The 25,723-nt window shown below is 38.2% G+C and overlaps 1 protein-coding gene across 1 annotated transcript in view; it reads right to left on the bottom strand.

Annotated features, from left to right (window-relative positions):
• Positions 1-25,723, bottom strand: part of itfg1 (integrin alpha FG-GAP repeat containing 1) — a 181,060-nt gene that overhangs the window by 96,062 nt on the left and 59,275 nt on the right. The window contains exon 10 of the mRNA XM_008404870.2: positions 13,135-13,286. Coding sequence (XP_008403092.1) covers positions 13,135-13,286 — 152 coding nt within the window. The remainder of the gene's footprint in view (positions 1-13,134; positions 13,287-25,723) is intronic.

The following is a 25,723-nucleotide window of genomic DNA, read 5'->3' as shown; positions in this document are numbered from 1 at the left end:
TCTATGCTGTCTTTCTATGCTATGCTAGCTGAGTATGCTATGCTATGCTGTCTGTCCAGAAAGGGTTGCAGGGCTATAACACTTTCTCCACAAAGGAGCCGGCTGTGAATGCTCAGCTACTTAGCTTGGCCACCGATGATGGCAGATAACCATTTTACCAGCAAGGGTAAGTTATTTCTCTGTGCAGCGCATACACATGTATAATTTACAATGCTAATACACTCTTCTAGAATTTGATTACCGTATTTTCCACACTATAAGGCGCACCGTATTATAAGGCACACCTTCAATGAATGGCCTATTTTAAAACTTTTTTTATATATAAGGCGCACCACATTATAAGGCGCATAGAATAGACGCTACAGTAGAGGCTGGAGTTACGTTATGCATCCAGTAGATGGACTAAACGGAATGTCAACAAAACAGTCCGGTTAACAAGGAGAGCCCTCCGCAACTGGGCCAGGGTGTGGCCGGACGATGGTCAACCTTCTCGGTTCGCGCACAGCATGTTTGTGGAGAATGTGGTGCTAAATGACCTGCAGACGAGCTGATTCTAGACGGTCGGTAGGTAGATAGGTCAGTCAAACTTAATTAATAGATTACAAACCAGCGTTCTGACAACTATCCCAGCATGCACCAAGTGCTTCTTCTTCTACGGGCGAAAATGAAGTCGGCGGCTTCTTACTGTAGTTGCTAGATCTTGTATATTTTATTACTTTATGTCACGCATCCAACATAAAACTGGTTTGGTTTTGTTATTTTGTGTAGCATGTTTACTACAAAGACACAGACAGAATAGATTAGATGTATCCTTTAACTGAGGACGGGAGGCTTGTCAGGCGGGGTTAACATTATTCTGTTACTGTCAGACACCGAGCCTGACCTGCAGCCTGAGTAGTTCTTCACATGAATGTGTCTAAATGTGGGCTGTGCAGATGTGCCACATTTCTCCAAGGCTTTCCCTGTCTCTGCACTGATTTGTGAACCTCGACAAAGACAGCTACGATAATTGAAGGTGGATCGTACAGGACAATAGCAGTTCTAGTCTCTGGGATTTGGCGTCGCCAGTAATCAGCTGCACGGAGCGTACAGTGCATGTGACACGCTGTCATGTAGCATCGGGAGGTACAACAGAAATCACTTAAGTTCAGCTGTCTCCATCTGTGACCTCATTTTGTATTCCAGAAATAGCTTCATCACACCTCACACTGCTACATGCATACTGGGCAACATGGGATGCTAACGCTCCTGCCAGCATTGCACGTTTGTTTGCAGAGCAGCCTGTCGGAGGGCAAGGTGTGACATTTAAACCGTTCCTTTTATGACGAATGGGTGTGGGGGCTTCTTTTAAAGCCGGACCGGACCATTTCCACATCAAACACTCCGGGGCCAGCAGGATGTGCTTTCTTCCTGAGGGCAAAGGATCAATAGCGTATTTGTGTGCGTGCCTGTGACCTCCAGTGAATTTAAAGGATACTTTAGTGCCCTCAAAAAATGCTAAGCTTACTTTGAGGTACAGAAGTGTTGTTGGTACAAAAATCAAGTAAAATCTTTAAATGCTGATGCAGGAAAAAGCATAATTTCACTTGTAAACTGTAGAAGTCCAAAAAGCAGGAAGTGTTGGAATTAAACTTTCACTGTTTGCAGCATGAAACTGTCACCGCTTCCATTTAAGTGGCAACTTTGTAGTATCTTAATGTTCAGAACCTACTACGGTGTTTATTTTTTGTCTCTGGGACAAATCTGCAAGATACTATCAGCTTGTTGTCTGATATTAAAAAAACAAAAAATCTTTTTGTTGTATTTACAAGACACTTATTTTGTTGCCTGTGAGCTGCGAGCAGACTGATTGCACACAGGGATAGAGAATTAGGTTAAGGATGGAAACAATGGGTTGGAAAAGTGAATCAATTTATAACTGCCATCCAAGCAGCGGCAGAGACTCCCAACAGGGCGGATGCTAACTGTAAACCAAATATAAAGCGGCCCACATAGATCCCGTCTGACTCCACTACTTAGCCTAGTTCATTTCCATCATCCCTCTTCAAAAACCTCCTCAATAACAAAATTAATAAGAATATTAAAAAAAAAACTGTTCCTCGAGGTTTGTTTTTTTGAAAAATACACGTTTTTATTCTATTTTCTGAGTTGTATTGGACCATTTCCAACACGAGTCGCATCACTTACATGTGGAAATATAAATGCGTGTTCAAAAAATGCTCATGCTGAAAACACCAGCGGAGAGACAATGAAATTTTTACATCAGTGGTTCTTAACCTTTTTTGAGGTACCGAACCCCCCCAGTTGCATATGCGCATTCACCGAACCCTTCTTATTCCAACCCCCTCTCCCCCCCGACACACAAAATATTTGCGGTATTCTGATTTAGTAATGTAATTATATTAGCTGGGAACCACCCACACACCACTAGAGGCAGTACCAAACCCGAAAAGATGCGACTAAGGAGCAGATTTAGACTATAGAATTTGGTAAAAACTGTGAGCTTTGCTGAAGTAAAGACACAACCTCAAATCCATGCTGAGAGTGGAAGTCCTTCAATCAGTGATGCTCTGATTAGCTAAGCAATGTAACGTGATCCTCTGGAGCAAGTGATGGCAAAGCGGGGCGTCATCACGACTTTACACAAGTGTGTCTTTACCTCCGCGGCAGATGCTCCGCCGAACCCCTGAGACCGACTCATCGAACCCCTGGGGTTCGATCGAACCCAGGTTAAGAACCACTGGTTTACATGGAACAGCATGGTAAAGTTTGAGTTAAGACCCAGAAAAACAAATGTTATTGGTGTACAAACATCAAACAATCCCATCATAACATGTTGGTTTGCTGGACCACAGGGTTTCCACCAGTGTATTATAAGCTTGGTGGGTCACCAGGCTTTACTTGTGCACCCGCCAAACTAAGCATTGCTTGTTTATTATTATTTTTATATATACACCAGTAACAGTGATAGCAAAGACGGATTAAAGAGTCTCTTTAGTAAGTACAACAATGGAAAGATAGTATGGTCAGTATAGGGCGACTGAGGTCAAGTATTTTTTATTCACTGGATCGCTGTAACAACCGCCTGTCTTTACCCGTCTACACCATAAAACCCTCAGCGAATGAAGTGACAAGTCATGGATAAATTTTGAACACTTTAATTAGGATGAAATAACTGAAGTGCAAACAATTTATAAATGGCTTAGCAAGTTTTCTGAAGGAAACTCTGGACTGTGATGAGAAAAAGAAAACATTTTTCAGCATATTCAAGACTTTCCACGAACCATTTATCGTACAGTCGTGTTCAAACTAGAAGCTTTGTCGATTTAGGGGACAGTTAAAATATTGAAGTCATTGCTGCTTGTCTTTCTTTTCTGTCATTGTGTTAACATTATTAAAATGTATTCTTGTATAGAGCAGCTCACACTTACAATTATCAGTATCTTAGTGTATTTTATAAGCAGCTCCCTGTTCCCACTTACAATTCCTATGAAGCAGTGAGGGTGAATTTTGGGTTTACACACACCACTTGGGCATGTTGGCTTGTAGTCTGCTGAACGAAAAATGATGCAACACAATGTGCCGGGCTTTATATTTAATCAATATTAAAAATAATACATTACATACACCCTAACACATTACAATGCAGGACTCTGTAGCTTCTATTTTTATTGTCAGTGAATATCAACTCTAAACATGTTCCAGTCGGAGGCATAAATGTTATGGAATGACTAATTCAGCAACACATCAGAGCATAAGTGATTGTAACATCCGAGGTGAGGCTTTTATTTACCTCACTTTTCATTCTTCAATTCAACATCTGTCTTGTCGACATAATGAAATAAAGACAGTCTTCCCTTCTGTCTTTTTGCATGCACAGACCCCCTCATTCAATCCCTAAGAGGCCCTTAAAGCCTTAACAGGAAAGATTTAATTAGTTTTTAAAGTAAATGGGTGAGAAAAAAAAGTCATTATGTTTATGCTGAATGGCAGCGGTTGTTTGAAAAGGGAGAATCTCTGGTGGCTTTTGTTGGAAGACTAGGGTTTGCCTGTACAGTGGGGAAAATGGGGAGGGAAAAAAGCAAAAGCTGAATAAATGTCCAAAAGCTGATTGCTTAGCAAGTATGTCAAGTAGTTGATGGATTGGATTGATAACCTATGAACTGTTTTTGACAGATACAGGTTGTCTCAGTTCAGGAAAAGGACGAGGAGAACACGGACTTATGAGTTATTTCTAGGATAAATGAAAAATGATACATGTGAATGGAATTAGGACCTGGAGTGTTTGACAACTTGCTTAATATTCACACAGAGGTGGCAGCAGTAACCAGAAGTGAGAAAGTTAGAAAAAAAGGACAGGATGAAGTGTCCACTACACACAAAAAAGAATAATCGGATAAAACATCTGGATGAAGTAGGAGTATACCAGAATAGTATAGGTATCGGCCGATATTAGCTGTAATATTTAATATCGGCCATTCCGTCAATGTAACTCACCAACATAAAAGGTGTTTTTATATGACAACCAGTGATGATGCCTGCAGCTCAGCACAACCTCAAATTTGCACCGTTTCGTGTTGTTGTTGTCTTGGAGAGCAAATGTCATGAGTAAATTTGACAATAAACATAAAGCAAGTTGAAAATGTTATTTTCAGCTTCATTTTTAGTGTTAGCATTTAGTAACAGGCTAAATTGACAAAGATAATGCAGTATCTTAATTCCACAGTAGAGAAAGCCATATAGTTTCAATAAGTAGGTGTAGGAAAAAAAATATTGGTATTGGTATCGGAGTTATTGGAAAAATGAGTTCTAGTATATTGGAATATATCGACCGATTGTTCATCCCTAACACAGACCAATAGTTTTCACACATTGTGCTACTTGGTGAGAAATATTTCGAGCAAAGAAGCCAAATTAACTAGACACAATATGTTTTTTTATTATCATTGAATCAATTACGGGTTTTTCACATTTTTCCACTAAGCTGAAAAACTGTGATGTGGAATCACCAGTTCTTCTGTCCTTTATGTCTGTTAATGATGAAAACGGCTCTGCTTCAAAAACAAATGGCGTCGGTGAAACTGAAGCATGACCGACCCCCAAACACATTAGAACAACCTTTAAAAGCACCATTTTATGGATGTGCAAGTAAAAATGAATACCATTTGGTTACAAAAAATAATTAAATCTGAGCTTACTGTAGAAAAAAGAGGATCCAAGCCAATTAAGAGCTCATCTGCTGCATCAGCTCTTTTTTTTGGAGGGGGGGGGGCATCAGCAGCTCTGAACATCTGTACCTTTTACTAGCAGCACACTTTACTTGTGGTTAAAACTCATGGTCACAGACACATAAAGTACATCTATGCACCATCTGCATAGATGTGTCTATTTGGACTAATAATTATGAGCAGACAGAAATTCAGATACCAGAAATGAATATAGAAAGAAAAGATGTAAAATTTCTCTTTTTTCTGAATCATAAAGCTCAGATATTGATTAGTAGAGGAGATAATTTTGCAGGCGCTTCACAATATAAAATATACTTTCGTTTATTAACTGATCTCAGTTAAACACAAGCAATTCATGTTGTCTCTTAAGTTTTCTTTCTCATTTCTTCTGCACTATTCTTCCTTTCTCATCCTAATGTAATTCTTTTTAACAGCATTGATTGATTCATTGCATATTTATGTTTATTTGGTAATGTATTGGTTTTTTATGATCATCACTGATCATACCTGTTTATTACCTTGTTATTTTGAATTCTTTACATGCTGATGACAGTGTCAATGTTATGTCATTCAGTTCACCATCACTGCTTACACACACGGTCATTCATTCATTAACCTACAGTACTTCCCCCTCCCCCTTTTCATCAATGTGACTTTGTTATGTATCTTGTACTGTAATCTATAATAAATAAATAATAAAAATGTTTTGCATTATCATGGCCTGAATCCATTGGGAAAACACTGCAGTAAAGTGGAAACTTAACTATGGATTTCTATTATTGAAATGCATTGATTGCATATTTAATAAACTTCTTTCAAACAATGTCGTGCTGGTACTAATTAGTTCATTGACTATGATTGTGATTCTAAGGCCAAATTAATATTGACATCAGCCAACAACTGTGGGAAACACAAAACTTAAACATCTAGATATGGTGCCATGCATCATGGCCTGTTCCAGTCACAAACTCAGACTGACTTTATTTTTGTTTTTGATGGAATCAAACGTAATAGTGAAGTGAAAGGAAAATCATAATTTGTTTATCAATAAGAAATCTGAAATTTGTGCTGTGAATTTTAGTAGATACTTTATAGAACCACCATTAGCTGTAATCACAACAGAGCGTATTTTGGACTAGGTCTTTCTCTGAATTTTTCTCCTCTATTCTACACTGTGAAACAGCTCAGGCTCAGTCTGACTGGACGAAGTGTGTCTGTAAACATCCGTCTTTAACTCTCTGATGCTGCAGTTGTAGCGTTAGCCTCATGTTAGTGGGTTGCTGACATGCTTGCTGAAGATGAACCTCCAGTCTGAACTTTAATCACCAACAGGTTTCCTTCTACTGTTGCCTTGTATTTAGCTCCATCCATGTCCTCGTTCACTATCCTTCCAATATTGACGTTTTCGTTTTTAATCAAAAATCGTAATGAAACCGTAACAACTCTGGGTCTTTAAAAGCTGAAAGCTGTCCAGATGACGATCTGACTGTTGTTTTCATTTGCTGCAGCGTTATAAGCCGATGTGCACATAAGACACATGCGAACATGTGTCTTATGTTCGCATGTGTCTTTATATCCAAGTCACTTGAGGCAGATCAGACTTTCAAACTGCTCTTTAATCAGTGTGTGGTGCAATGCAGAGAAGTAAGAAAAAAAAACCCACGATTGCAGCTGAGGATAATCCTATTCTATGAGGGCTGCTGACTGACATATCCGATCGTATATCACACACACACACACGCACGCACGCACGCACGCACGCACGCACGCACGCACGCACGCACACACACAGACGCACACAAGCGGTTTAAGTGTGACCTGTAATATTTGGTGTAATATTTACTGATGTTCCCCAACAGCGCTGGAGCGGCAGCTGGTAGAGACTTCTGTCCAATCGCACGTCAAACTCCAGATATACCGTTGACACTTGTCAAAGGGTTTTGTTGGTAATACAGAGGCAGACGGTTGCATAATGCATGCAACATGATGCGGCTGTCCTCTGCCTGTCTGGTAACACTGCTCTGTCACATTCACTCATCGGTGTAGCGCTGCTAATGGCTACCAGCTGATCTGGAGTTAACAGTGAATATTTTTAATTTTCTGGAGAATATTCCTGAATATGGAGCTACTGCTAATTTAATGAGCATGTGTGTCTGCTCTCATTAATGATTACATTAAAGGAGGTCGACTCTCTTTGTCAAATGCTGTCACTTACTTGATATGATGATGGAAGTTTACAAAGTGCATGGAAAAAGTTGTGCTTTAAAAATGTTCCTCCCAATTTCTGACTGTTAATTTATTTCCATAATCAGTTGCGGTGCTCCTGGTGGCATTATGTTAGAGTAGCTCTGTTAGGTTGATTTCATTCAGTGATTTATAAACTAACAACAATATTTTAGGGTGTTTTCACACCTGATAGTCCAGTAGACTCGATTTGGGACCCAAATTGCAACATTTGTTACAAATTTCAGCTGCTGCGGTTCACATTCTCACTGCGCTGTGTCAAACAATCTGAATAGAAGTATTTGGTGAAACCTGTCTCCCCCTCACCTTTTCGCCTGTGCACCAAGAACTACTGAAAGAATATACACAAAAAACACTGAAGACGACCTGAGCGCAACTTCCTTCTTCACAAAATATAAACCAAAATGGAATGACGTCAGATTTTAGTAGTTATAGGATTTCTCTTTTGTCTTTGGTAGAAGACGATGAGCCATTTCTCCCGCTAGAGCTAGACGTTTGTTTTGGTTATATTGACCCAGAATGCCCTGTGCTGTTGGACACTTCCTGTTTTTGGAGCAGTCTGTGGTCCGCGTACATCCACAAATGCATTTTGAACCACACCAGAGTTCACTGGAGACCTGGGTTTTTAGGCCGACCAAACTTCACCTTTTTGGTCCACGTCACAGTTCGATTGCTCATTCACACCTCCCCAATTGAACCAGTCTTTCCAGGCAAATAAAAGCAGACTAAACATGGCTCGTGTGAACGCAATCTTAAAGCCAGTGTAAGGACTTCAGAATTGGGGTGATGTGCTCCATCCTCCTGGTTTTAGTGAAAACACGAGCAGCAGCGTTCTGGATGTATTATAGGTTCTGTAATTCTAGCCTCTAGCTGCCCAGTGGTCACACTGCAACATTTACACAGTCAAGAACTGTGTTTTATCTATAGGAATCTTGTGAAACATTCTCGAAGTGATAAAATCATAAAAGAGAAAAAGCAGAATAAAAAAAAAATCTACTTTTATAGCGCTTTACCTCACAGTGTGTGTGTCAATGTCTCTTTCATTATGCTGCTTCACTCGTCCCCAGCATCCCACAGTGCTTGTTTTTCTGCAAACAGAAACATCTACAAGGCTTCCTCTCACCAGCCATGTACTATTTGTTGTGATGATCATCTGTTTGAGCGTGTTTGCCTGCATGTGCAAGACGCAGCAAGACAGGCAGAGAGAGAGTCACCGTCTGTTCTGTGACCTGGATATAACATGGATCCTCAGGACACGAGTCGTATAGAGCTTTCGCTGAAACACATCGATACTGACACAAATATACAGATTCACCCACATCTTCGGTCTGCCCCGTCGTTCTTAATGAGCCTTTGCAGAAGCGCTGACACAGAACCTGTCTCCTATGTAGAGATGATCTATTACTTTACAAAAAAAACAAAACTCTGTTATTAGTTTGGTGCCTCTTTGTAAAAAGTATTCATATCCCCTAAGACTTTTCACATTTTGTTCATGTTGCAACCATAAATCTCTGTATAATTTAGTAGGATTTTCCGGGAGTCGCTAACACAAATTGGCTCTTAATTTTGACAAAGAAAGAAAAGGATTACATGGTTTAAAAAAATGACTTGGAATTAAACAGTAAATAAAATCCAGTGTGCCTTTACAAGTCATCATCCTTACCAAATATAGTCCACCTGTGTGTTATATAATCTCAGGGTAAGAGTTGCTATGAGGCTTGTTAAGCTCTCAGCGCTTTCACAGTCTTCACAGGTTTTGAAAAAACATGGAGGTCACACTTTCAGGCTAGTTTCTGCAGATTTTGGTTTTATGGCGGAAAAAGTGGGGATCACTGACTTTTGGTCAAAGCCAGTAAAGCCAACCTAACACATCGAAAGCAACGGTGCAAAGGTTTTACAAGCACACCATAGGTGGCGGTAATACAAGATATAATTCTGTTTTCATGTCCTAAAATAGAGCCATGCCATTTGAAATACTTTCGGTTTATCTCACAAGCTGATTATGTTTCTTTGTGTTATATTCCTGTTGAAAATGTGTAATATTTTTGAGGATATTTGAACTGATGTCTGAAATTAACCTGATTCTAAATGTTCTTTCCATTTTGATATACAAGTGATATAATGTTTAGACTATATTATTTAAACAAAAATGTAAAGTTTATATTAATTTGATTTCAACTGAGGGGAAAAAATCATTCAGAAAATTATATTAAGCCCCGACTGAAATACTTTATTTCACAAATTAATCAAATTTGTTAATTTAACAGCATTTTTGCCATTTGGATTATTTTAATACGACTATTCATTATTTACTCTAGTTTATTCTTCAATGACTGTTTTTCCCCTCTGTGTGATTTAGTTTCTCTTTCATCACCATGCAACTGTAATTAGGTGATAGCTTGTTTAATCCAAACTGTTATGTAGCTATTTTTTTTATTTCTAATGTCGGAAAGTAACAAAGCAAGAAACTGTTCTAGAGCTGATTTTCTTTTGTCCCAGGTGGTTGACACATTAACAGGATGCTGTCAAACCTTTAAATATGCTGTATTAAAACTAACAGGGAAATAACGGGGTAAAAAAACTTTAAAATGTTGTTTCATTTCTTCATAGCACAAAAAACGTTCAAGTTTTTAAACTTGAACTTTAAGAAAAAACACAACGGAGCAGCTCTAGAAGGTGACCTACACACTCCTCGACAACATTTCAGTTTTGGTTTAATTTATTCCACTCGCTGCGTCCATCCGCTCATTGTTCTATTGTTTCCAGTAGATTACTTTCATCTCACACCCTCTGCTTTTCTGCTGTGAACAGTTAAATCAGTATTCACTTTTTGCTGGGAGGTGAAGTGAACCGGCAGGACTTTTATCTGAAATAAGCTATAAATAACTAATTGAAAGGATAAAGAGAAAGCTGTAATGTAGTGAGGAGTGAAAGATGGAGAAACAAAGACGAAGAAGAGGGACTTAAAATAGATCAGTTATGGGTGCTCTAAATATTTGGCTAGCTGAAAGCCTCTTGGCAGAAAAAAGAAGGAGAGGAAAAAAAAACAAAGACAGAGCAAAGCTTTACTGCATGATGAGCATCAAAGTGAGAATAAAACAGATATTTTCCCAGCAGAGAAAAAATAAACATCAGATCACCTGATGAAACTATATAAACATTCTACGTTTGTGAACGGCAATCGTTGTTGTGAGTGAAAAGTGTGAAATGCGACTTGATAGTTTTTTTAGTTTGAGGGGAAACATCCAGAACTATGCCTTCATCCAAGAATGTATCCTTTTATCCTGCCCTATGAACATTAAAATATTCAGAAAGCATCTTAAAAGACATTTAAAGTTAACAGCAGCTTGCTGAATGGGAAGAGTCTGAAGCGGCTTCAGACATATGCAGGCAATAAAACGACCAGGATGGAGAGGTTGATGTTGCACTTTATGTGCTCATTACAGAGGTAAGTAGCCATAAATGGCTGTCACACCAAAACTGATTTATTTTCATGTTGCTATGTAGAAATAAGGCTAAACAGCCGCTTTGATCCAAAAGGAACATCTTGTGTTGAGTTCCGACTAAGATTGCCACATGTACAGGTTGAATTTAATAACATTTATATACAAGAAACATTTTTTATAAAAGCTACCTACTGCTGCTTTAAGACAGTAATTTGTGATAAAGCTTCACTCCTGTATGTACAACAGACAGACCTCCTGTCCTTTCTTTCAATGCTGATGTTGAGAAATCCAATGCTATAGATGAAGTACGATTGCATTCAAAGCTTTGCAACGAAGACACTCCAAGCACAAGATTTCAAAGCTCAGGCTTAAAATGAGAATCAAATGGAAAAAGGAAAAAAGAAAAATAGAGAAGCAATAGCTGGTAGGATAAGAGCGAGTGAGATGGAACTCCTCTTCAAACACAAAAAGTTAAGCTCAACACGACTTACTGGTGATTATATAGTGCCTAAATTAGAAACTGGGGTTCAGAGGTATTTGTCTTTAGCTCAGGCTCAACTTTATCCCATCTCTAGCGTAATAAGCACAAGCAGGCACATTCTCTATTACTCTCTCTCTTACAAGGAAATCAGTATGCATGGACAATCACGGCTCTGACCCCTGCAACTATCTTATCTTCATCTCTGAGGACAGATAATCCACATAAGTCCTTCAACAAATACATACGTCCCGTTCCTGATGCGCATGGCACTCGTGCGCCGGAACACAGCACAGGAATTCTTTAAAGGGCCGGCTTATCGGGCTGAGAAAAGTCGGCGAACAAGTTCACCTTAGCTGTCTGTTCTCCTGCTTTTCTGTTCAGATTAAATTGAGAGAAATTGGTTTTTGCTCCCAAGTCTGAGATTTTGGTTTGATCACCGAGCGATCTGTGGAATTAAGTCGCTTGTTGTTTGCAAACACACCAATGACTCTGTTTGTAAGTAAAAACCAGAGGAGACACTAAAATTAACAGGAAGAACTGTTAGATCAAGTACATTCATTTCATAGTAGTCAATGCAATACGTGTAGCCTGAACTGGATGATTTTTGTGAAAATAAAATAAAAAACAGAAACATTTGTAATTTGCGGAAGCCTTAACAATTTGCATAATCTCCTTAAGTATGTATTTGGATTTATTAAGCTCTGATCCATGGCGTTTTGTGTTCCCAGTTGCAGCAGCTAAAATTATCTTGTCCAAGGGTGAAATATTTCACAGCAAATTTAAATGATTAGACGACGTACGTCAAAATGAGGATGATTTGGATTTGTGCGGAAAGCTATTCACACTGACCTGGGCCGAAGTTAAAAACTACATGCTGTTTGGGTTCCTACAATTTTTATATTTCAAGTTTTCACCTTCCCAGACTCAATTTTCTAGGTTTTCTTTCTCCATTTTTTTTATCATCATGAGAAGTGGAGGACAAAGCGTTCACCTTAAACTATTTTTACCCTGTGAATGGTCTGGCAGGGTCGCACTGACCCCGCATGCGGTTTTAGGATTTTAAAGCATGAAGATCAAAACAGCATCTCACTTTGCATTTTGACTAAGCCACACCAAACCTTCATTTTTCTGACTAACTGTTAGATAACCTAAGTGTGCTTAAGCTTAAGGCAGCAAACTGATGGCCATTCATTCACCATTACAGTTTTTAAATCGAGTGTTTTAAGGCAAATGCAACAGCCTGCAAGTCTTTATAAGCAGCAAACACAATATTTTTCCCAAAGTCTTCAAGTTTCACCAGTCAGTAGTTTCTCCATTTGATGGTTCTCACTATGGTTCAAATGACTCCAACGCATTAGAAATGGTTATGTAACAAGATCCAGACTGAAAACTGTTGATAGTTTGGTTTGGTTTCTCATCTGTTTTTCTCAGTTACTGGATCGAGGCAGCATGTGTTGCTTCTTTAGATCTTTTTTGTCTACGTCATGTTGTCAAATGGTTTCCGTCTCTTGTATAGTTTTTTACCCCTTTAATAAATGAGTTGAAAATATGCGAAAATTATTTTGATGATCTGAAATGGCTAAACACAACTAAAAAGCTAAATCAGTACAAATGTCAAAGCTGATTTACTTTTTTTTTTTTTTACAGCACTGTCTATTTGTAAAGAATCATCCGAAGCATGGACCTTCATTTTTCACCAGAAAACTGAGAACAGTGATAGGTTTTCTCTTCTGACCTGCCGCTGGTGTTGCGGAGGATCACTAGTGCATCAGGGAAGCCGTCCAGGTTGTAGTCACCGAGATGCAGGACCACTGGATGGGTGGGGTCTAACGATACAAAGCCCCAAACGGTGTCCCTTTGCTTGAAATCGGACAGGACTGGCACCCACTGGAAAAACAAAAACATACAGACAAATTAATACCTTGTTGAGTCTTTCAAATGAGATTTGGATCTGCCATAGACATAAAAAACAATTATAATATTGGGATATTGTGAACTTTATGGACTTTTAATCTCACACTTTTAACTTTTCAACTCCAAGTGGCGATGTTGTAATCCTCCCTGTATGCTTTTTGTTGACCATCTTGTCCATCACATGGTCACCAAGTAACCATACAGGCAAAACAATTAATTATCTAGATATTTTTGATCATGTTCATTTCAATAAGGCTCTGCAAAATGACAGGTGAAGGTTTAACAATCAGTTAAAGGAGTAGTATTGTGTGTTTTCCAGCCACATAGTATTATTTTATACCACAAGCAAGTAACTATATTACCTTCAGTTGTTAATGCAAAATCATTACATTGCTGCTAATTGAAACTGGGTCTCTGTCTCTTTAAGAAACTCCTGATCTTTCTGAAACTCTGAGTTCAGGAAGTCATCAGAACATGGCTCCTCTATTAGCCCTTTAACAATGTTTTTACCAACACAGCGTGTTTTTTTAAAAAAAATTCAAATTATTTGCACAAAAAGTATAGTGCATATAGCATGTCAATAAACAATTTGTAAAGTATTTCTAATTGAGAAACTGTAGAAAAATAACTGCATTACTTTGAAGAAAAAAAAAAAGATTGGTTTGTTTAATAACTGAAAATATTAAACAAAATACAAAACAACAGAACAAGACACACAAAAATAATGGATGTTATGATCTCTTATAAGAAATACCACAACGAATCTTGTCCTTCTCTCAAACCCCCAAAAATCTATTCTGTACAAAACAAGAGTATTATTTGCTCTTCTCTAGTAAAAATGCATTTCCATCACTGCATATTGTTTGTATGCGGCGATCCCATAGAGACACAGACGCAAGAAGCTGAAAATTTTAACTATTCATGAGTGCTAAACAGGGAAAGCAGGTGCAGGAGAGAGTCACCAGAGACGCTCACCAGAACTGCCACTAACAGCTCTTAATAAGACACCATCAAGGGAAAGAAATAATAAAAAAAAAACTCAGCACAGAGAATGATGTCACCTCTGCAGGGCTCATAATTACAGCTGTGTAAACTGCAAAGACGCAGCTACAGGTGGAGAATTAGCCAGTTTTGGCCCGTTTATAGGGCAGCTAGGTAACAGATGGAAGTAATGCTGATCCAAACGTCAGCAGATTCTCATCGCTGAGTCATCAGCCTTTTCAAATGGCACAAGCTGGGGGACGTAATCATTAATATTCACACTGAAATAAAGCCTTAAAAATATGATGATTTAATTAAAACTTCTAATAAAAATAATCATGGAAATTGAGCTATCATTTAAAATATTTTTTACATTTTTATTTGTCAGATTTTTGTTCCATAATTTATTAGGACAGTTCCCTGAAAATTACATTTTTCTTTTGCATAGTTTTTCAACGTGACAAATTATGCTTTTAGTTGGTGTGTAATGGTAAATATACACATCATAACAGTAAACATTCACAAGTAGGCGCATTAAGGTGACAGGATGTATCACAGTGATCACAACTTTCACCCAGGAGAGCCACGACTGAAAATGAAAACATAAAGACACTTTCAAAAAATAACACCAATACTAAGGTGACTGGTTATGATACAATGCAGGACGTTATAACCAAAATTGCTACAGTTAAACAACACTAGCAAAATAACAAAACTGAACCTGGGAAAACATTTTCGTTTACTGAAATAAACCTAAACGGTAATTAATGGGGAAAAACTGTAACTAACTGGAACTATAATGTTTATTTGTAAAATTAACTAAAATGTGCTGAAATTATAATATCCTTTATTTTTGGGTTTATAAATCTATTTATTAGTCTTTTGAACTTATGTGAAATACATTTCTTTCCCCTCACACCAGCCGTTTACGTCAACTGTCGGTAACAGTACTCCAACTTCCTCCTGGTGGCGCTAACGCTAGTCTGCAAAAATAGCGACAGCAAAAGTTGGGAGAAAACGCCAGTCGGTTGGTTGTTAAACAGTCACTGAATAGATTTTTTGAAAATGTTATCTTCTGTTGAGTATTCATTACCAACTCGATGAAATCACAATGCTCTGACCGTTTTGAATTCTGCACCTAAAAATGTATCAAAGTATAAAAAACTAAAACTACTACTAGAACTACAAAAACTAAACTAAAACTAAACTATATTTAAGTTACAACTAATAAAAACTATCAAACACACTGAAAACTAATTAAAACTAACTGAATGAGATATCAAAAATCACAATGAAAAATAAAACACCAAACTATTGTAAAACCCAGATATTATATTGTATATCATATTATATTATAACTCAGCTACTGCTTTTAAATATGAAGTGTGTTATTTTCCAAGCTTGTAGTGATACTATCATGTGATAGTAGATGTAGCAGAGCCATTTGTGAATATACAAGTAATTATGAAATATTTTATTACCACAGGTTAATATGACATGAAGGGTCTCAATAGAAGAGAATTACCCAGGATTACCAAAATGATTTACTCTTTGCTAAATGCCACAATAATAAGGCTTTTTTTCCCCTTTTTTCCGTAATGTATTGTAACTTCCCTTAAATTCAGAATGTACATACATTTCCTCAGTATTACGTAGAACTGAATGACTTGGGTTAAGTGTGTTGTTACAAGTGTAATTTTGGTTCGTTGCTCCTGACAGACCTATAATAACCAAACAGTTCAGTTACAGTTTCATCAGAAATCATGACATGTTTACAGAAATCACAGACAGTCTTTATCTCTCAGTGTGAAAGCTGTGATCTGTCTTTTTATGTTGCTCTTGGAGTAATGCCATCTTCCTGACTGATTTGAGTTCCAGCTCATATCACTACGGCGCTTGTTTCACTTTATGACAACACTCTTATCAACTTCAGCCAGCATCTTCACACCGTCTTTTCCTTTTGTTCAATGGTAAATATGTACATTGAACCAAAAATGGACTGAATTTATATAAAGTCGTTCCAGGCATGGTGGCCACTCAAAGGGTTTTACATCAGAGTGATGCAGCACTGGATTGTGGGAAGTTAAACTGAAGCAGTGAAGTCGATGATGTGGTAATTTTTTCCAAAGCTTTTATTGTTAGGCCTGTCACAATACAATTTCCTGGACAATAATTTGTCCCAGAAGTTGTTGCGACAAATTATAATGTTGTTTTGAGACAACTTTCCAGTAATATTGGTAATGGCATAGTAAAGTAAGAACATTTTCTCAAATATCTATAAACTTTATATTCTAGTGAGTATCCAACACTGGAACTGGAAGATATTTTATATATCCAAAATAAATCAACAAAACAACAAAAACAAATAAGCTGAATTACGAAGTCTCTGTAAATAAAACTGTCCATCAACAAAATTGCTACTTGAGACCAAATCACCAGACTGAAGACTTTTGTCATGTCTTTTGGTAGGAAGAGAGAGAAAAACAATAAATCATGGCAAATAGAAATTACTGAGTTTGTTTTGATTTTTCATGCGATTAATTGTTTTATTACTTATAATGACAGACCTAGTTATCGGCCTTAACGGCAATATTACCGTATTTTCCGCATTATAAGGCGCACCCAAAAACCTTCAATTTCCTGAAAAGTCGACAGTGCGCCTTATAATCCGGTGCGCCTTATATATGGACCAATATTGAGCCATAACAGGTCTAGCAACTACGGTAAGCAGCCGCCGACTTCATTTTCGCCCGTAGAAGAAGAAGCGTGCGGTGCATGCTGGGATAGTTGTCAGAACGCTGGTTTGTTAATAAAGTCTGACTGACCTATCTACCTACCGACCTGATAATCAGGTCGTCTGCAGGTCATTTAGCACCATGTTCTCCACGAACATGCTGTGCGCGAAGGGAGAAGGGTGACCATCGTCCAGCCACGCCCCGGCCCAGGAAGGCTCTCTTCGCTGACTGGAGTCGGACTGTTTTTGTTACATTCTTTATTTCAACAAAGTGGCTTTAGATATTCATCCGGGGTGCTCCGACTAGGGTTACCAAGGGACCAGCCCCTATACATTTAAAGAAGGGGGGGGAAGAGAGACAGAGACTGCGGCGGCAGTGTGTCGGTTGGTCTGTGTTACCCAGAACGCAGTTGGGCACAATATCGCAACACCAACACCTTGAGTGAAACAATGACTGGGACAGCCTACTATATAAAGTACTGGGGGACCGCTTCTTTATTATTACACATCCACATTTGTAGAATACGGAACAAATCACGTCCCATATCGGTTCAATAAGGGACGGGTGGCAACCCTAACTGTAGCGTCTATTCTATGTGCCTTATAATGGGGTGCGCCTTATATATGAAAAAAGTTTTAAAATAGGCCATTCTTTGAAGGTGCGGTTTGTAATCCAGTGCGCCTTATAGTGCGGAAAATACGGTAATATCCAATATAGGTTTCGGCCCAGATTTTCATATCGGTGCATCCAAAAACAGGATCAAGGTGTATTCACATTCACTCTCTCTTTTTAATTCTCTCTTACTTTGGAAATAGACAATTATTTTCCTAATGGAGTTGAAACAGGTAAAGTTAATAGAAATCAATCAATCAAGTTTATTTATCACATTTCAGCAACAAGGCAGTTCAAAGTGCTTTGCATCATAAAAACACAAAAAAGTCATAAAAATATGATGTTGTTACCAATTGAGAAACAAGAGACAAACATTACATTTTGTTGAGGGCTATCGTCAAAATCATCAATGTCAATCAAATATCTGGAATAAATGTTAGCTTTGTTTTATTCCTTTGTTTTTCAAGTTAATTTCTTTCTAAACCCAGTATTAAGTATTTCTAGATTTTTTTCTGGTTGTACCAAACTGAAATCTCCAAACCAAAACCAAGGTACTCGGCAAAGTGTGACTGGTGCGTACTGCTGCACCGCCACAAAACATCTTAGATTCACTGCTGAGTCATTACTCTTTTCATTAAAGTTACAACCTCATAAACAAAGCCCCTGTTTTGCTCAAAATCATTGTAATAGCGCATTTATAAGCCCTCAAAGACAATTACCTGAGAGCCATGATTGGAGGTGTAATTGAGCTAAAGAGGAATGAACAAGTCACTTCCAAGCTGGATATTTTTTCTAGATTGAACTCTAATGAAATGCTGCTCTGTCTGGCTCTCATTAAGTGACCACTGAGTAATGTTGCAATGTGGTTTAAGGAGCTGCCTGTATGCCAGATGGACATGATGCTCAGCAATAATTACTGCCATAGCAGATAAGAAGTGCTTGAGCTGACCGTGCTGCAGATGCTGGCAGAGAGAAGAAAAGAGCGAGTGGGAGAGCTTTGAGGATGCTGCCAGTCTATTTGTTGGCAGAAGACGCAATGCTCATTCCGGATGGACATATTATTACGGTTTCTCCCACGCATAATCATACATTTCCGAAGGTAAATCAATTAAAACTGGCACTGAAAACGAGAAGATGCCAGTTATTTTTATGTCACATTTCAGGCCGGCTGTTTCAAAGCAGTTACGAGAAGACGGACGAGGAAAGAAACGAGTGAAAAAAGACGGATGCGCATAAAGTTTCCAATAAATATATGGCTCAGTTCCAGTTGTAGTCTTAACTGGAAGCTCAGCTGCTAGTGACACATTACCTTCATAATCCAAATTAGAATTATTTGGATTATCTGTCCACTGAGGAAATGGGAGTAATTTTCTCTAACATTGAGTATAAATGTTAACATACAAGAAGGTCAAGAAGAAAAAAAACCTATGATTTAAAGACTGAATACATAAGAAAATGATAAAGGATCTGATTCCTAGCAAGACTAAAATAAGAGAACAGATACACAACAACACACATCATGAAAACATCATGTTCACAGAAAACTGAGCTAATTAAGAAAAGTATGTTAAAATTAGAAAAACCTTATGACCTTTTAGAGCTACTTTTAGCAGAAATACCTTAAAGTAACAGCTGACATAATCGACACACAGAGAGGTCAAAGATAAATTAGTTCACAAATGAATTTAAGATATTTTAATGACAGGAAATAACTATAGGGCATGTGAAAAAAGGACATGGAAATGCATAGAAAGCTAAGAAACTCACTGAAATCTGTTAGATTTAGGAAAGCATTCCTGCTGCTATGGGTAAATTAATATCAGTTTTTGGTGCAACTTAATCAGTCTTTAAGACTGTTGTGGAGGAAAATTGTTCCACCTTCCTTTGCTTCAGAGCATCAGCTTTAGGAAGCGGAAGAAATTCATTTGAACAGGCACAGCTCTAAAGAGATTCTTAGCAATTTATGTAAAAGTTACATTAAATGTCATCTACAGGTAAATCAGTTTTAAGTACTTGAGACGTCTTACCTTTGCTATAAAACAGAACAATAATCCTTCTTATAATAAAAAGTACAAAAATCATGTTCATACGGGCCAGTACATGAACACGTTCACATTAATTAAGTACGGTACATACATTTTAACATGCTAAAAATTTTATATAAAATGCCATTAATATAATTAATGCCATTTTCCTTTTTTTTCGGTGTGTTTCTGGTATGGCTATAAATCTGATTCAGAAGCACCATCTGAAAACAACAAGCCTAAAACAGCATCTTAATGTTGAACATGTAGCAGCAGCAGAACGTCCTCAATGTCTGTTTTCTCAGTCCACATTTGTAAAGAAGGATTTTTTTTTTTGAAGAACTTCCATGAATGATCAGGGATTTCTGAGAACACTTGACAGCTGAATAGCACTTTACATTAATCTGATGGTTGAATAACCTAAATAGACACAAAAAATATATTTGCTGATGAGTTCGTATGTCTAATTAGTGCTGCCAATAACTTAGCAGCAAAAAGGCTTTTCAGATAGAAAATATTGTATTTGATTAAAATGTGACTAATTGTGAGGAATTACAGACCCTGCACTTCACTCAATGAAAAGCTTTGTTATCTATGTGCAACTGTACTTAATTTTAAAACTTGATTTTAATATGTCCAGATGTCTAAAATTTTATCAGGACCTATCTTGTTCAATTTTTCTTTTTTTTCTTTTCAAAAAAGTCCTAAAGGCAAAAAATACATCACAGGCAATTGCTTTACCTTGGAGTCCTTTGGTCTGCTCTCACTTGTGCTATGACATTCCCTCTCAGGGGAACATGAGGCCTTTGCCGGCCAGGCCTTATCAGCAGACCACTGTGCTGATGTAGGCCCTGAGGCAATCAGTGTACTGTCTGTTTCTTTTTTTTCCCTCAACACTGATTAGAAGAGGAGAGAGGAAAAGCCCAGAGAATATCAACCAGATCTAGTCAATACTGCAGAAAATGTACACACACCCCCACACACGCACACACCAACTGAGCGTTTAACATGTATCAGGGTGAGGGGGCTTCATTTGAAGGTACTAAAGCATTAAAGCTGTCGATTGATTAAATTAGAGATGGCATTTTGCTCTCTGGGTAAATATCCATGACCTTTGCTGTAACGCTTGGAAGGACAGCAAGGTATATGGAGAAAATTGATAAAACTAAGAATGAAAAGGACGAAAGATCACAAATTAAAGATGATTAAGATCAAAACTTTATAGACACATGTTCATAAATACTAATTAGGCATAAAATTATGACCACCATGGTTGGACCAATGTTGAACTGCCGTTTCCACACAGATCCTTCACGGTCCACAAAACACACCAAGGTGTTTGGTCATGTTTGGTTTACATCAGTAAACACTGCGATCATGGTGCAGAAGAACAACTATTACGAGTTCACAAGTTCAGAGGAGGAGGAAATAATAATTGGCAGGCTGGAAAATCCCATTTTTGTTTTTCACAGAATCAAGAAAACAAACAAAAAGAGAACGGAAGGCCTCGGTGAAACCTTTGGCCGTTGCACCGGATCAAAACTGAGCAGACAGAGTTTAATATTTCAGTATGTACTTTCTCACGCCCTCGAACAATTGGTCCTCAAAAATCTGTTTTCAGAAAATCCGCTGTTCTGATGGTCAGTGCTACCTGACAATGCGCCATGCCATAGCACAGTCAAAACAGCATCTCATGGGAGTTGAGTAACGTTGTTTTCCCCATAAATAGACACACCCATGCGATTCAGACCAATCACACAACAGGTTTGCATGTATAGAGTGACAAGTTCACCAGGAGGGTTGTGACAAGAAGGGACGGACCACATGAGGCAGAAAATAGAATGACATGATTTTTGTCACACAACAATGAATACTGATTTCATCAGTGTGGGTCAACCAATCTTAACTGTGTCATCCATGGAGATACAGACTCTACTAGACTCTCATAGTGTCCTGTAAGTTGTGAGGTGGCGTTTTCATGAACTGGAGTTACCTATCCAGTACATCCCAGAGATGTCCGAGTGGAATAAGGTCTGAGATAGATTATGTATTATATCACCTTTCAAGCAGAAACAGCGGTAACTCCTTCTGAAATATGAGCCTTGGCAGCTTGTTGAAACGAACCACACGGTCCAGCCTACACTCCCTACGTGCATCAATGATCCATCAATGATCATCACCAGTGACTGTCACCAGTTCTCCATTCCTCCGTCCTTGGACCACTTTTGATTGATACTTCTTACTACCTAACCGGAACACAAACCCACAAGGGCTGCAGTTTTGGAGCTACTCCGATCCAGGTGTCTAGGCATCACAGTTTGGGTCTTGTCAAACTCACTCAAATGCTTGTCCCTGTATCCTGCAACTTGCACATCACATTTCAGGACATGTTCACTTGCCGTCTAATATTTCCTGCTTACCATAACACTGACATCCGCTTATCCATGCAGGGGGGAGGAGGAGATGCTGTGGCGAGAGGTGGGGGGTAATCTGTTGTACGCACATTACCTGTTGGTGGTCATAATTAAAATCAGAACTCAGCATGAGCAGATTTCTCATATATGTATATTTATATATATGTATAAATAAACTGAGACACTTGAAGATTACCTACTGACACTGATTTCTTATCATAATTTGTGAGACCTTCTGGCAGAACAAAGGCAGACGATGAAAAGGCCATTGGCATAATGAGACAACAGCGCAAGTAGAGAGTCATAAGATACGGTCTTTGCAATTGAACAGAAGGCAGGAAGTAATTTAGGAGATTTTCGCCCAGGACAGAACGACAACGTTTCCCCTGAGTTTTGTTTTTATTAGCTTGCAGATCTGTGTTGTGAATTTAAAGCAAATCATATCGGGTCTTGCACATACAACTCAAAAGTCTCTAAGGTGAGCCAAAATAGCCGGCTTGGGAGCGGAACATTTGAAACAAATTATGCAGGAGTTTCTGGCATTTAATCAACAACCAAAGCAAAGTATCTGTAGAATGTCAAGTGAATGTCTTTTTAGGATAATCAGTTGCTTAAGAATCTCTAATTCAAACTTAGTTTGTGCGTCTAAATAACTCAGACATTTGCTGGATCAAATGTCAACAATATTAGCTTGAAATTGCTTGTAAGTACGTGTGTGTGTGTGTGCTGCGAGTGGGTGAGAAGGAGTGCGCGAACGCGTTAGCGGAGAGATCAAAATGACCTAGTTAATGGAGATGAAGACGATGATGGGATTTACGCTCGTGAGGTAATCTGATACCTTTAATGGCGGCGGGGAGAAGGATTCTGCATATAAATGACTTTTTATCTACCAGCAGAAAAACTCGGCGCACTAATGAGTTACCGTGTGAATCTGTGTGCGCTAACATGCGCCCATCACACACTGAACCGTGCAGCACGCATGTGGGAACACGTGAAAACCCAAGAAATAAAAAAAAGGCTATTAATGTGGAAAACATAAATAAATAAATAAAAGATAGCCTCCCCGACTTTGCTGATGACTAAAGTGAAAAAAAAGCGACAGCGTACTCGCAGACTCCCATTGATTCACTTTGACGGAGAGAGCTGCCGCTTCATTAGGCCAAGAAATTAAAATGTGGGTGGCCTGTGGTGTAGGTGGGAGATGGGGTGGATGGGATTTATGGGGTGATGTAGGGAGGTGTTGTAACACTATCAGACTAAGCCGTCTGTGGCTAAATGAATAAAATAAATAAGGGAAAACATCTGAAACAAATGGCTTTTGTATACCCAGCAGTATAATGACTGAAGCTCATTACATTAACACTCACTAAAAAAAACAGCAAGTGACAGAATGGAGGGGAGAGTGGAAAAGGCATGCAGTTACGTAGCCATTGGCACACTGGAAGTTGGTTCAGTTTTGGCGCGAGTGTGTAAGTGTGTAAATTAGGTATTGATTATGTGTCTTTGTGTGCAGCAATCATGCGCAGCGCCAAAGAAACCAGGAGGTGAAACCAATAACAGGAGATTTCATTAAAATGCAACATTGTGCTGGAAAACCTCGGTTTCTGGAATTCACTCTGATGATGATACTTTGACATTCACCCACATAATCACTGCTGCATGACCTGAGTATTCGCCATAGCAACAGATCCTCTGACTGTGCCAAGTTGTAACTCAAGGCTAAACATTTTTCTGCAATGCCTTAAAGTATGCCGCTGAAAATAGTTGGGTGCAATTAATTCTAATAAAACGACAGAAAGTAGTTGAAGAATTATGGCACATTACGTTTTTTAATGTCTTGTCACATGAACACACATTCACATGAGATTTTAATTGTATTTCTTATTTAATGGAAACAGCAATTGCGAAATTGTGTTTATTCAACATTAGCAGAGTACTAAAAAGGTTTTGAGAACATTTGTAATGGAGATGTCACTACTGACAGATTCAAGTATTCCTACTTTTGTCACATTGGAACCAGAAACTTTAGCCTCTTTTATAGAAAGCTTAGCTAGGACTGATTAAAATTATTTTTGTTATTTTAAATGGAGAAAAATCATTTGAAATACAAGCAGACTGGTTTACAAGTTTGGTCACGCAACAAATTAAACTGAACTTGAGGTTCCACTCTATTAAAAAAGCAACAAAATAAACCCCACAAATTTAACGTCAGAGATCATAACGATGTTTGGACAACAGTACAACTTTGATTACTTTAGTGATTTGGTTATTATATAGCATATATCAGTGAAGCACATCTACAGTATGAGTGTTGGAGACATGTGGTTGTTGGTGTCCATTTACATGCATGAGTTCAGTCATTAGCTTCAGTGTAAATGGGCTCACTGATTCTCAGGAAGTACCTGAGCCAGTGATGGACTGAATCCACACGTCTTTCTGTCAGATGGATGGACGGGTCGGGGGTGGGTTGGTGTTACTGCTGCCTGCTGTCAGGGTCACCTTTTTGACACACCAACTAACCTGAAGGGTTGGAAAGATGCTGTCTGCCTCACACTGACAGGGGACCAGCCTCAGTCTGGAACTGGTTCCAGACTCAGCTTAGCAAATTAATGTAGTCAGATCAATGTGCATTAAGAAGTGTAGAGGAAAATAAAAAATATCGCTCATTATGCAGTTTCTGTTTTTTTACCAAGATTTTGGACTAATATTGCTCATCGTATGAGTCGACTAATTCATCCTCAACATGCTGCCAAAACAGCGACGGCCTGCTGGGGGGTGGAAGGTGCCCTTGTTAGCCCGACACCAGGATGTTTGCAACCAATTTTTAGATTCTGGTAAAGTTCTGCAGCTATGGAGTGTAAAGTGATTATCATTCCTGTGATTTATTACAAAATGAGACCTGAATCAAACTCCATAGTTCAGTTATGGCATGAAATGTGTGATTTAATTAAGTCATGCATGACATAAGTGAAAAGAAAAAGAATTGTGTGACAATCTGAAACTTGTTTTTTTATCAGTCTTCAATCAAAGAACACATGCAAGCTTCTTCTGGTTGGGAAGACCGTATTACTTAATATGGGTTTTTTTTTCATACTTTTATAAAACAATTTGCTAGCAATTTAGATTTTTTAAGAATGCTCCTACATCCCAAATTCCAGCAAAAGATTTTGATTATTTCAAACATCTGATTTGTCTCCAGGTTAAAAAGAAATGCATATTAAGAATGAGTTTGGGGTAAAAAAAAAAATAATTCTATATTAACCTGTTCCTTGAAATCACTGCTAAGATTTGTTGCCTCAGAGTTAAAGGTCTCAGCTTGCCAAACACTTGCTAAACACATTAGCATTGGCTCTTTTGCTAAACTAGCTAAAGCTGGAGACAAGCTACAAATTTCTCTGCAGCACAGAAACCGTCTAGAACAACAGTTCATAATTTTCAACAAGTTGTTCTATTCACTCATAAAAAAACCGTGTAACCATATTAGTTTTGTTCTCTGCTAAACACAGAAAACAATGAATGAGAATAAAAGCTAACCGAACCAACATCTGCTACTAAATTCAAATTAAAATATCATCTCCTTCCTAAAATAAAAAAAATGTTTCCTGCCAAAAGTGATTTTGACAATAAAATTAAACTGTTTTTGC

The sequence above is a fragment of the Poecilia reticulata genome, linkage group LG3, assembly GCF_000633615.1.
Source record: "Poecilia reticulata strain Guanapo linkage group LG3, Guppy_female_1.0+MT, whole genome shotgun sequence".
Classification (NCBI taxonomy): Eukaryota; Metazoa; Chordata; class Actinopteri; order Cyprinodontiformes; family Poeciliidae; genus Poecilia; species Poecilia reticulata.
Note: the sequence above shows the minus strand (reverse complement) of the source record. Positions and strands in the feature narration are given on the sequence as shown.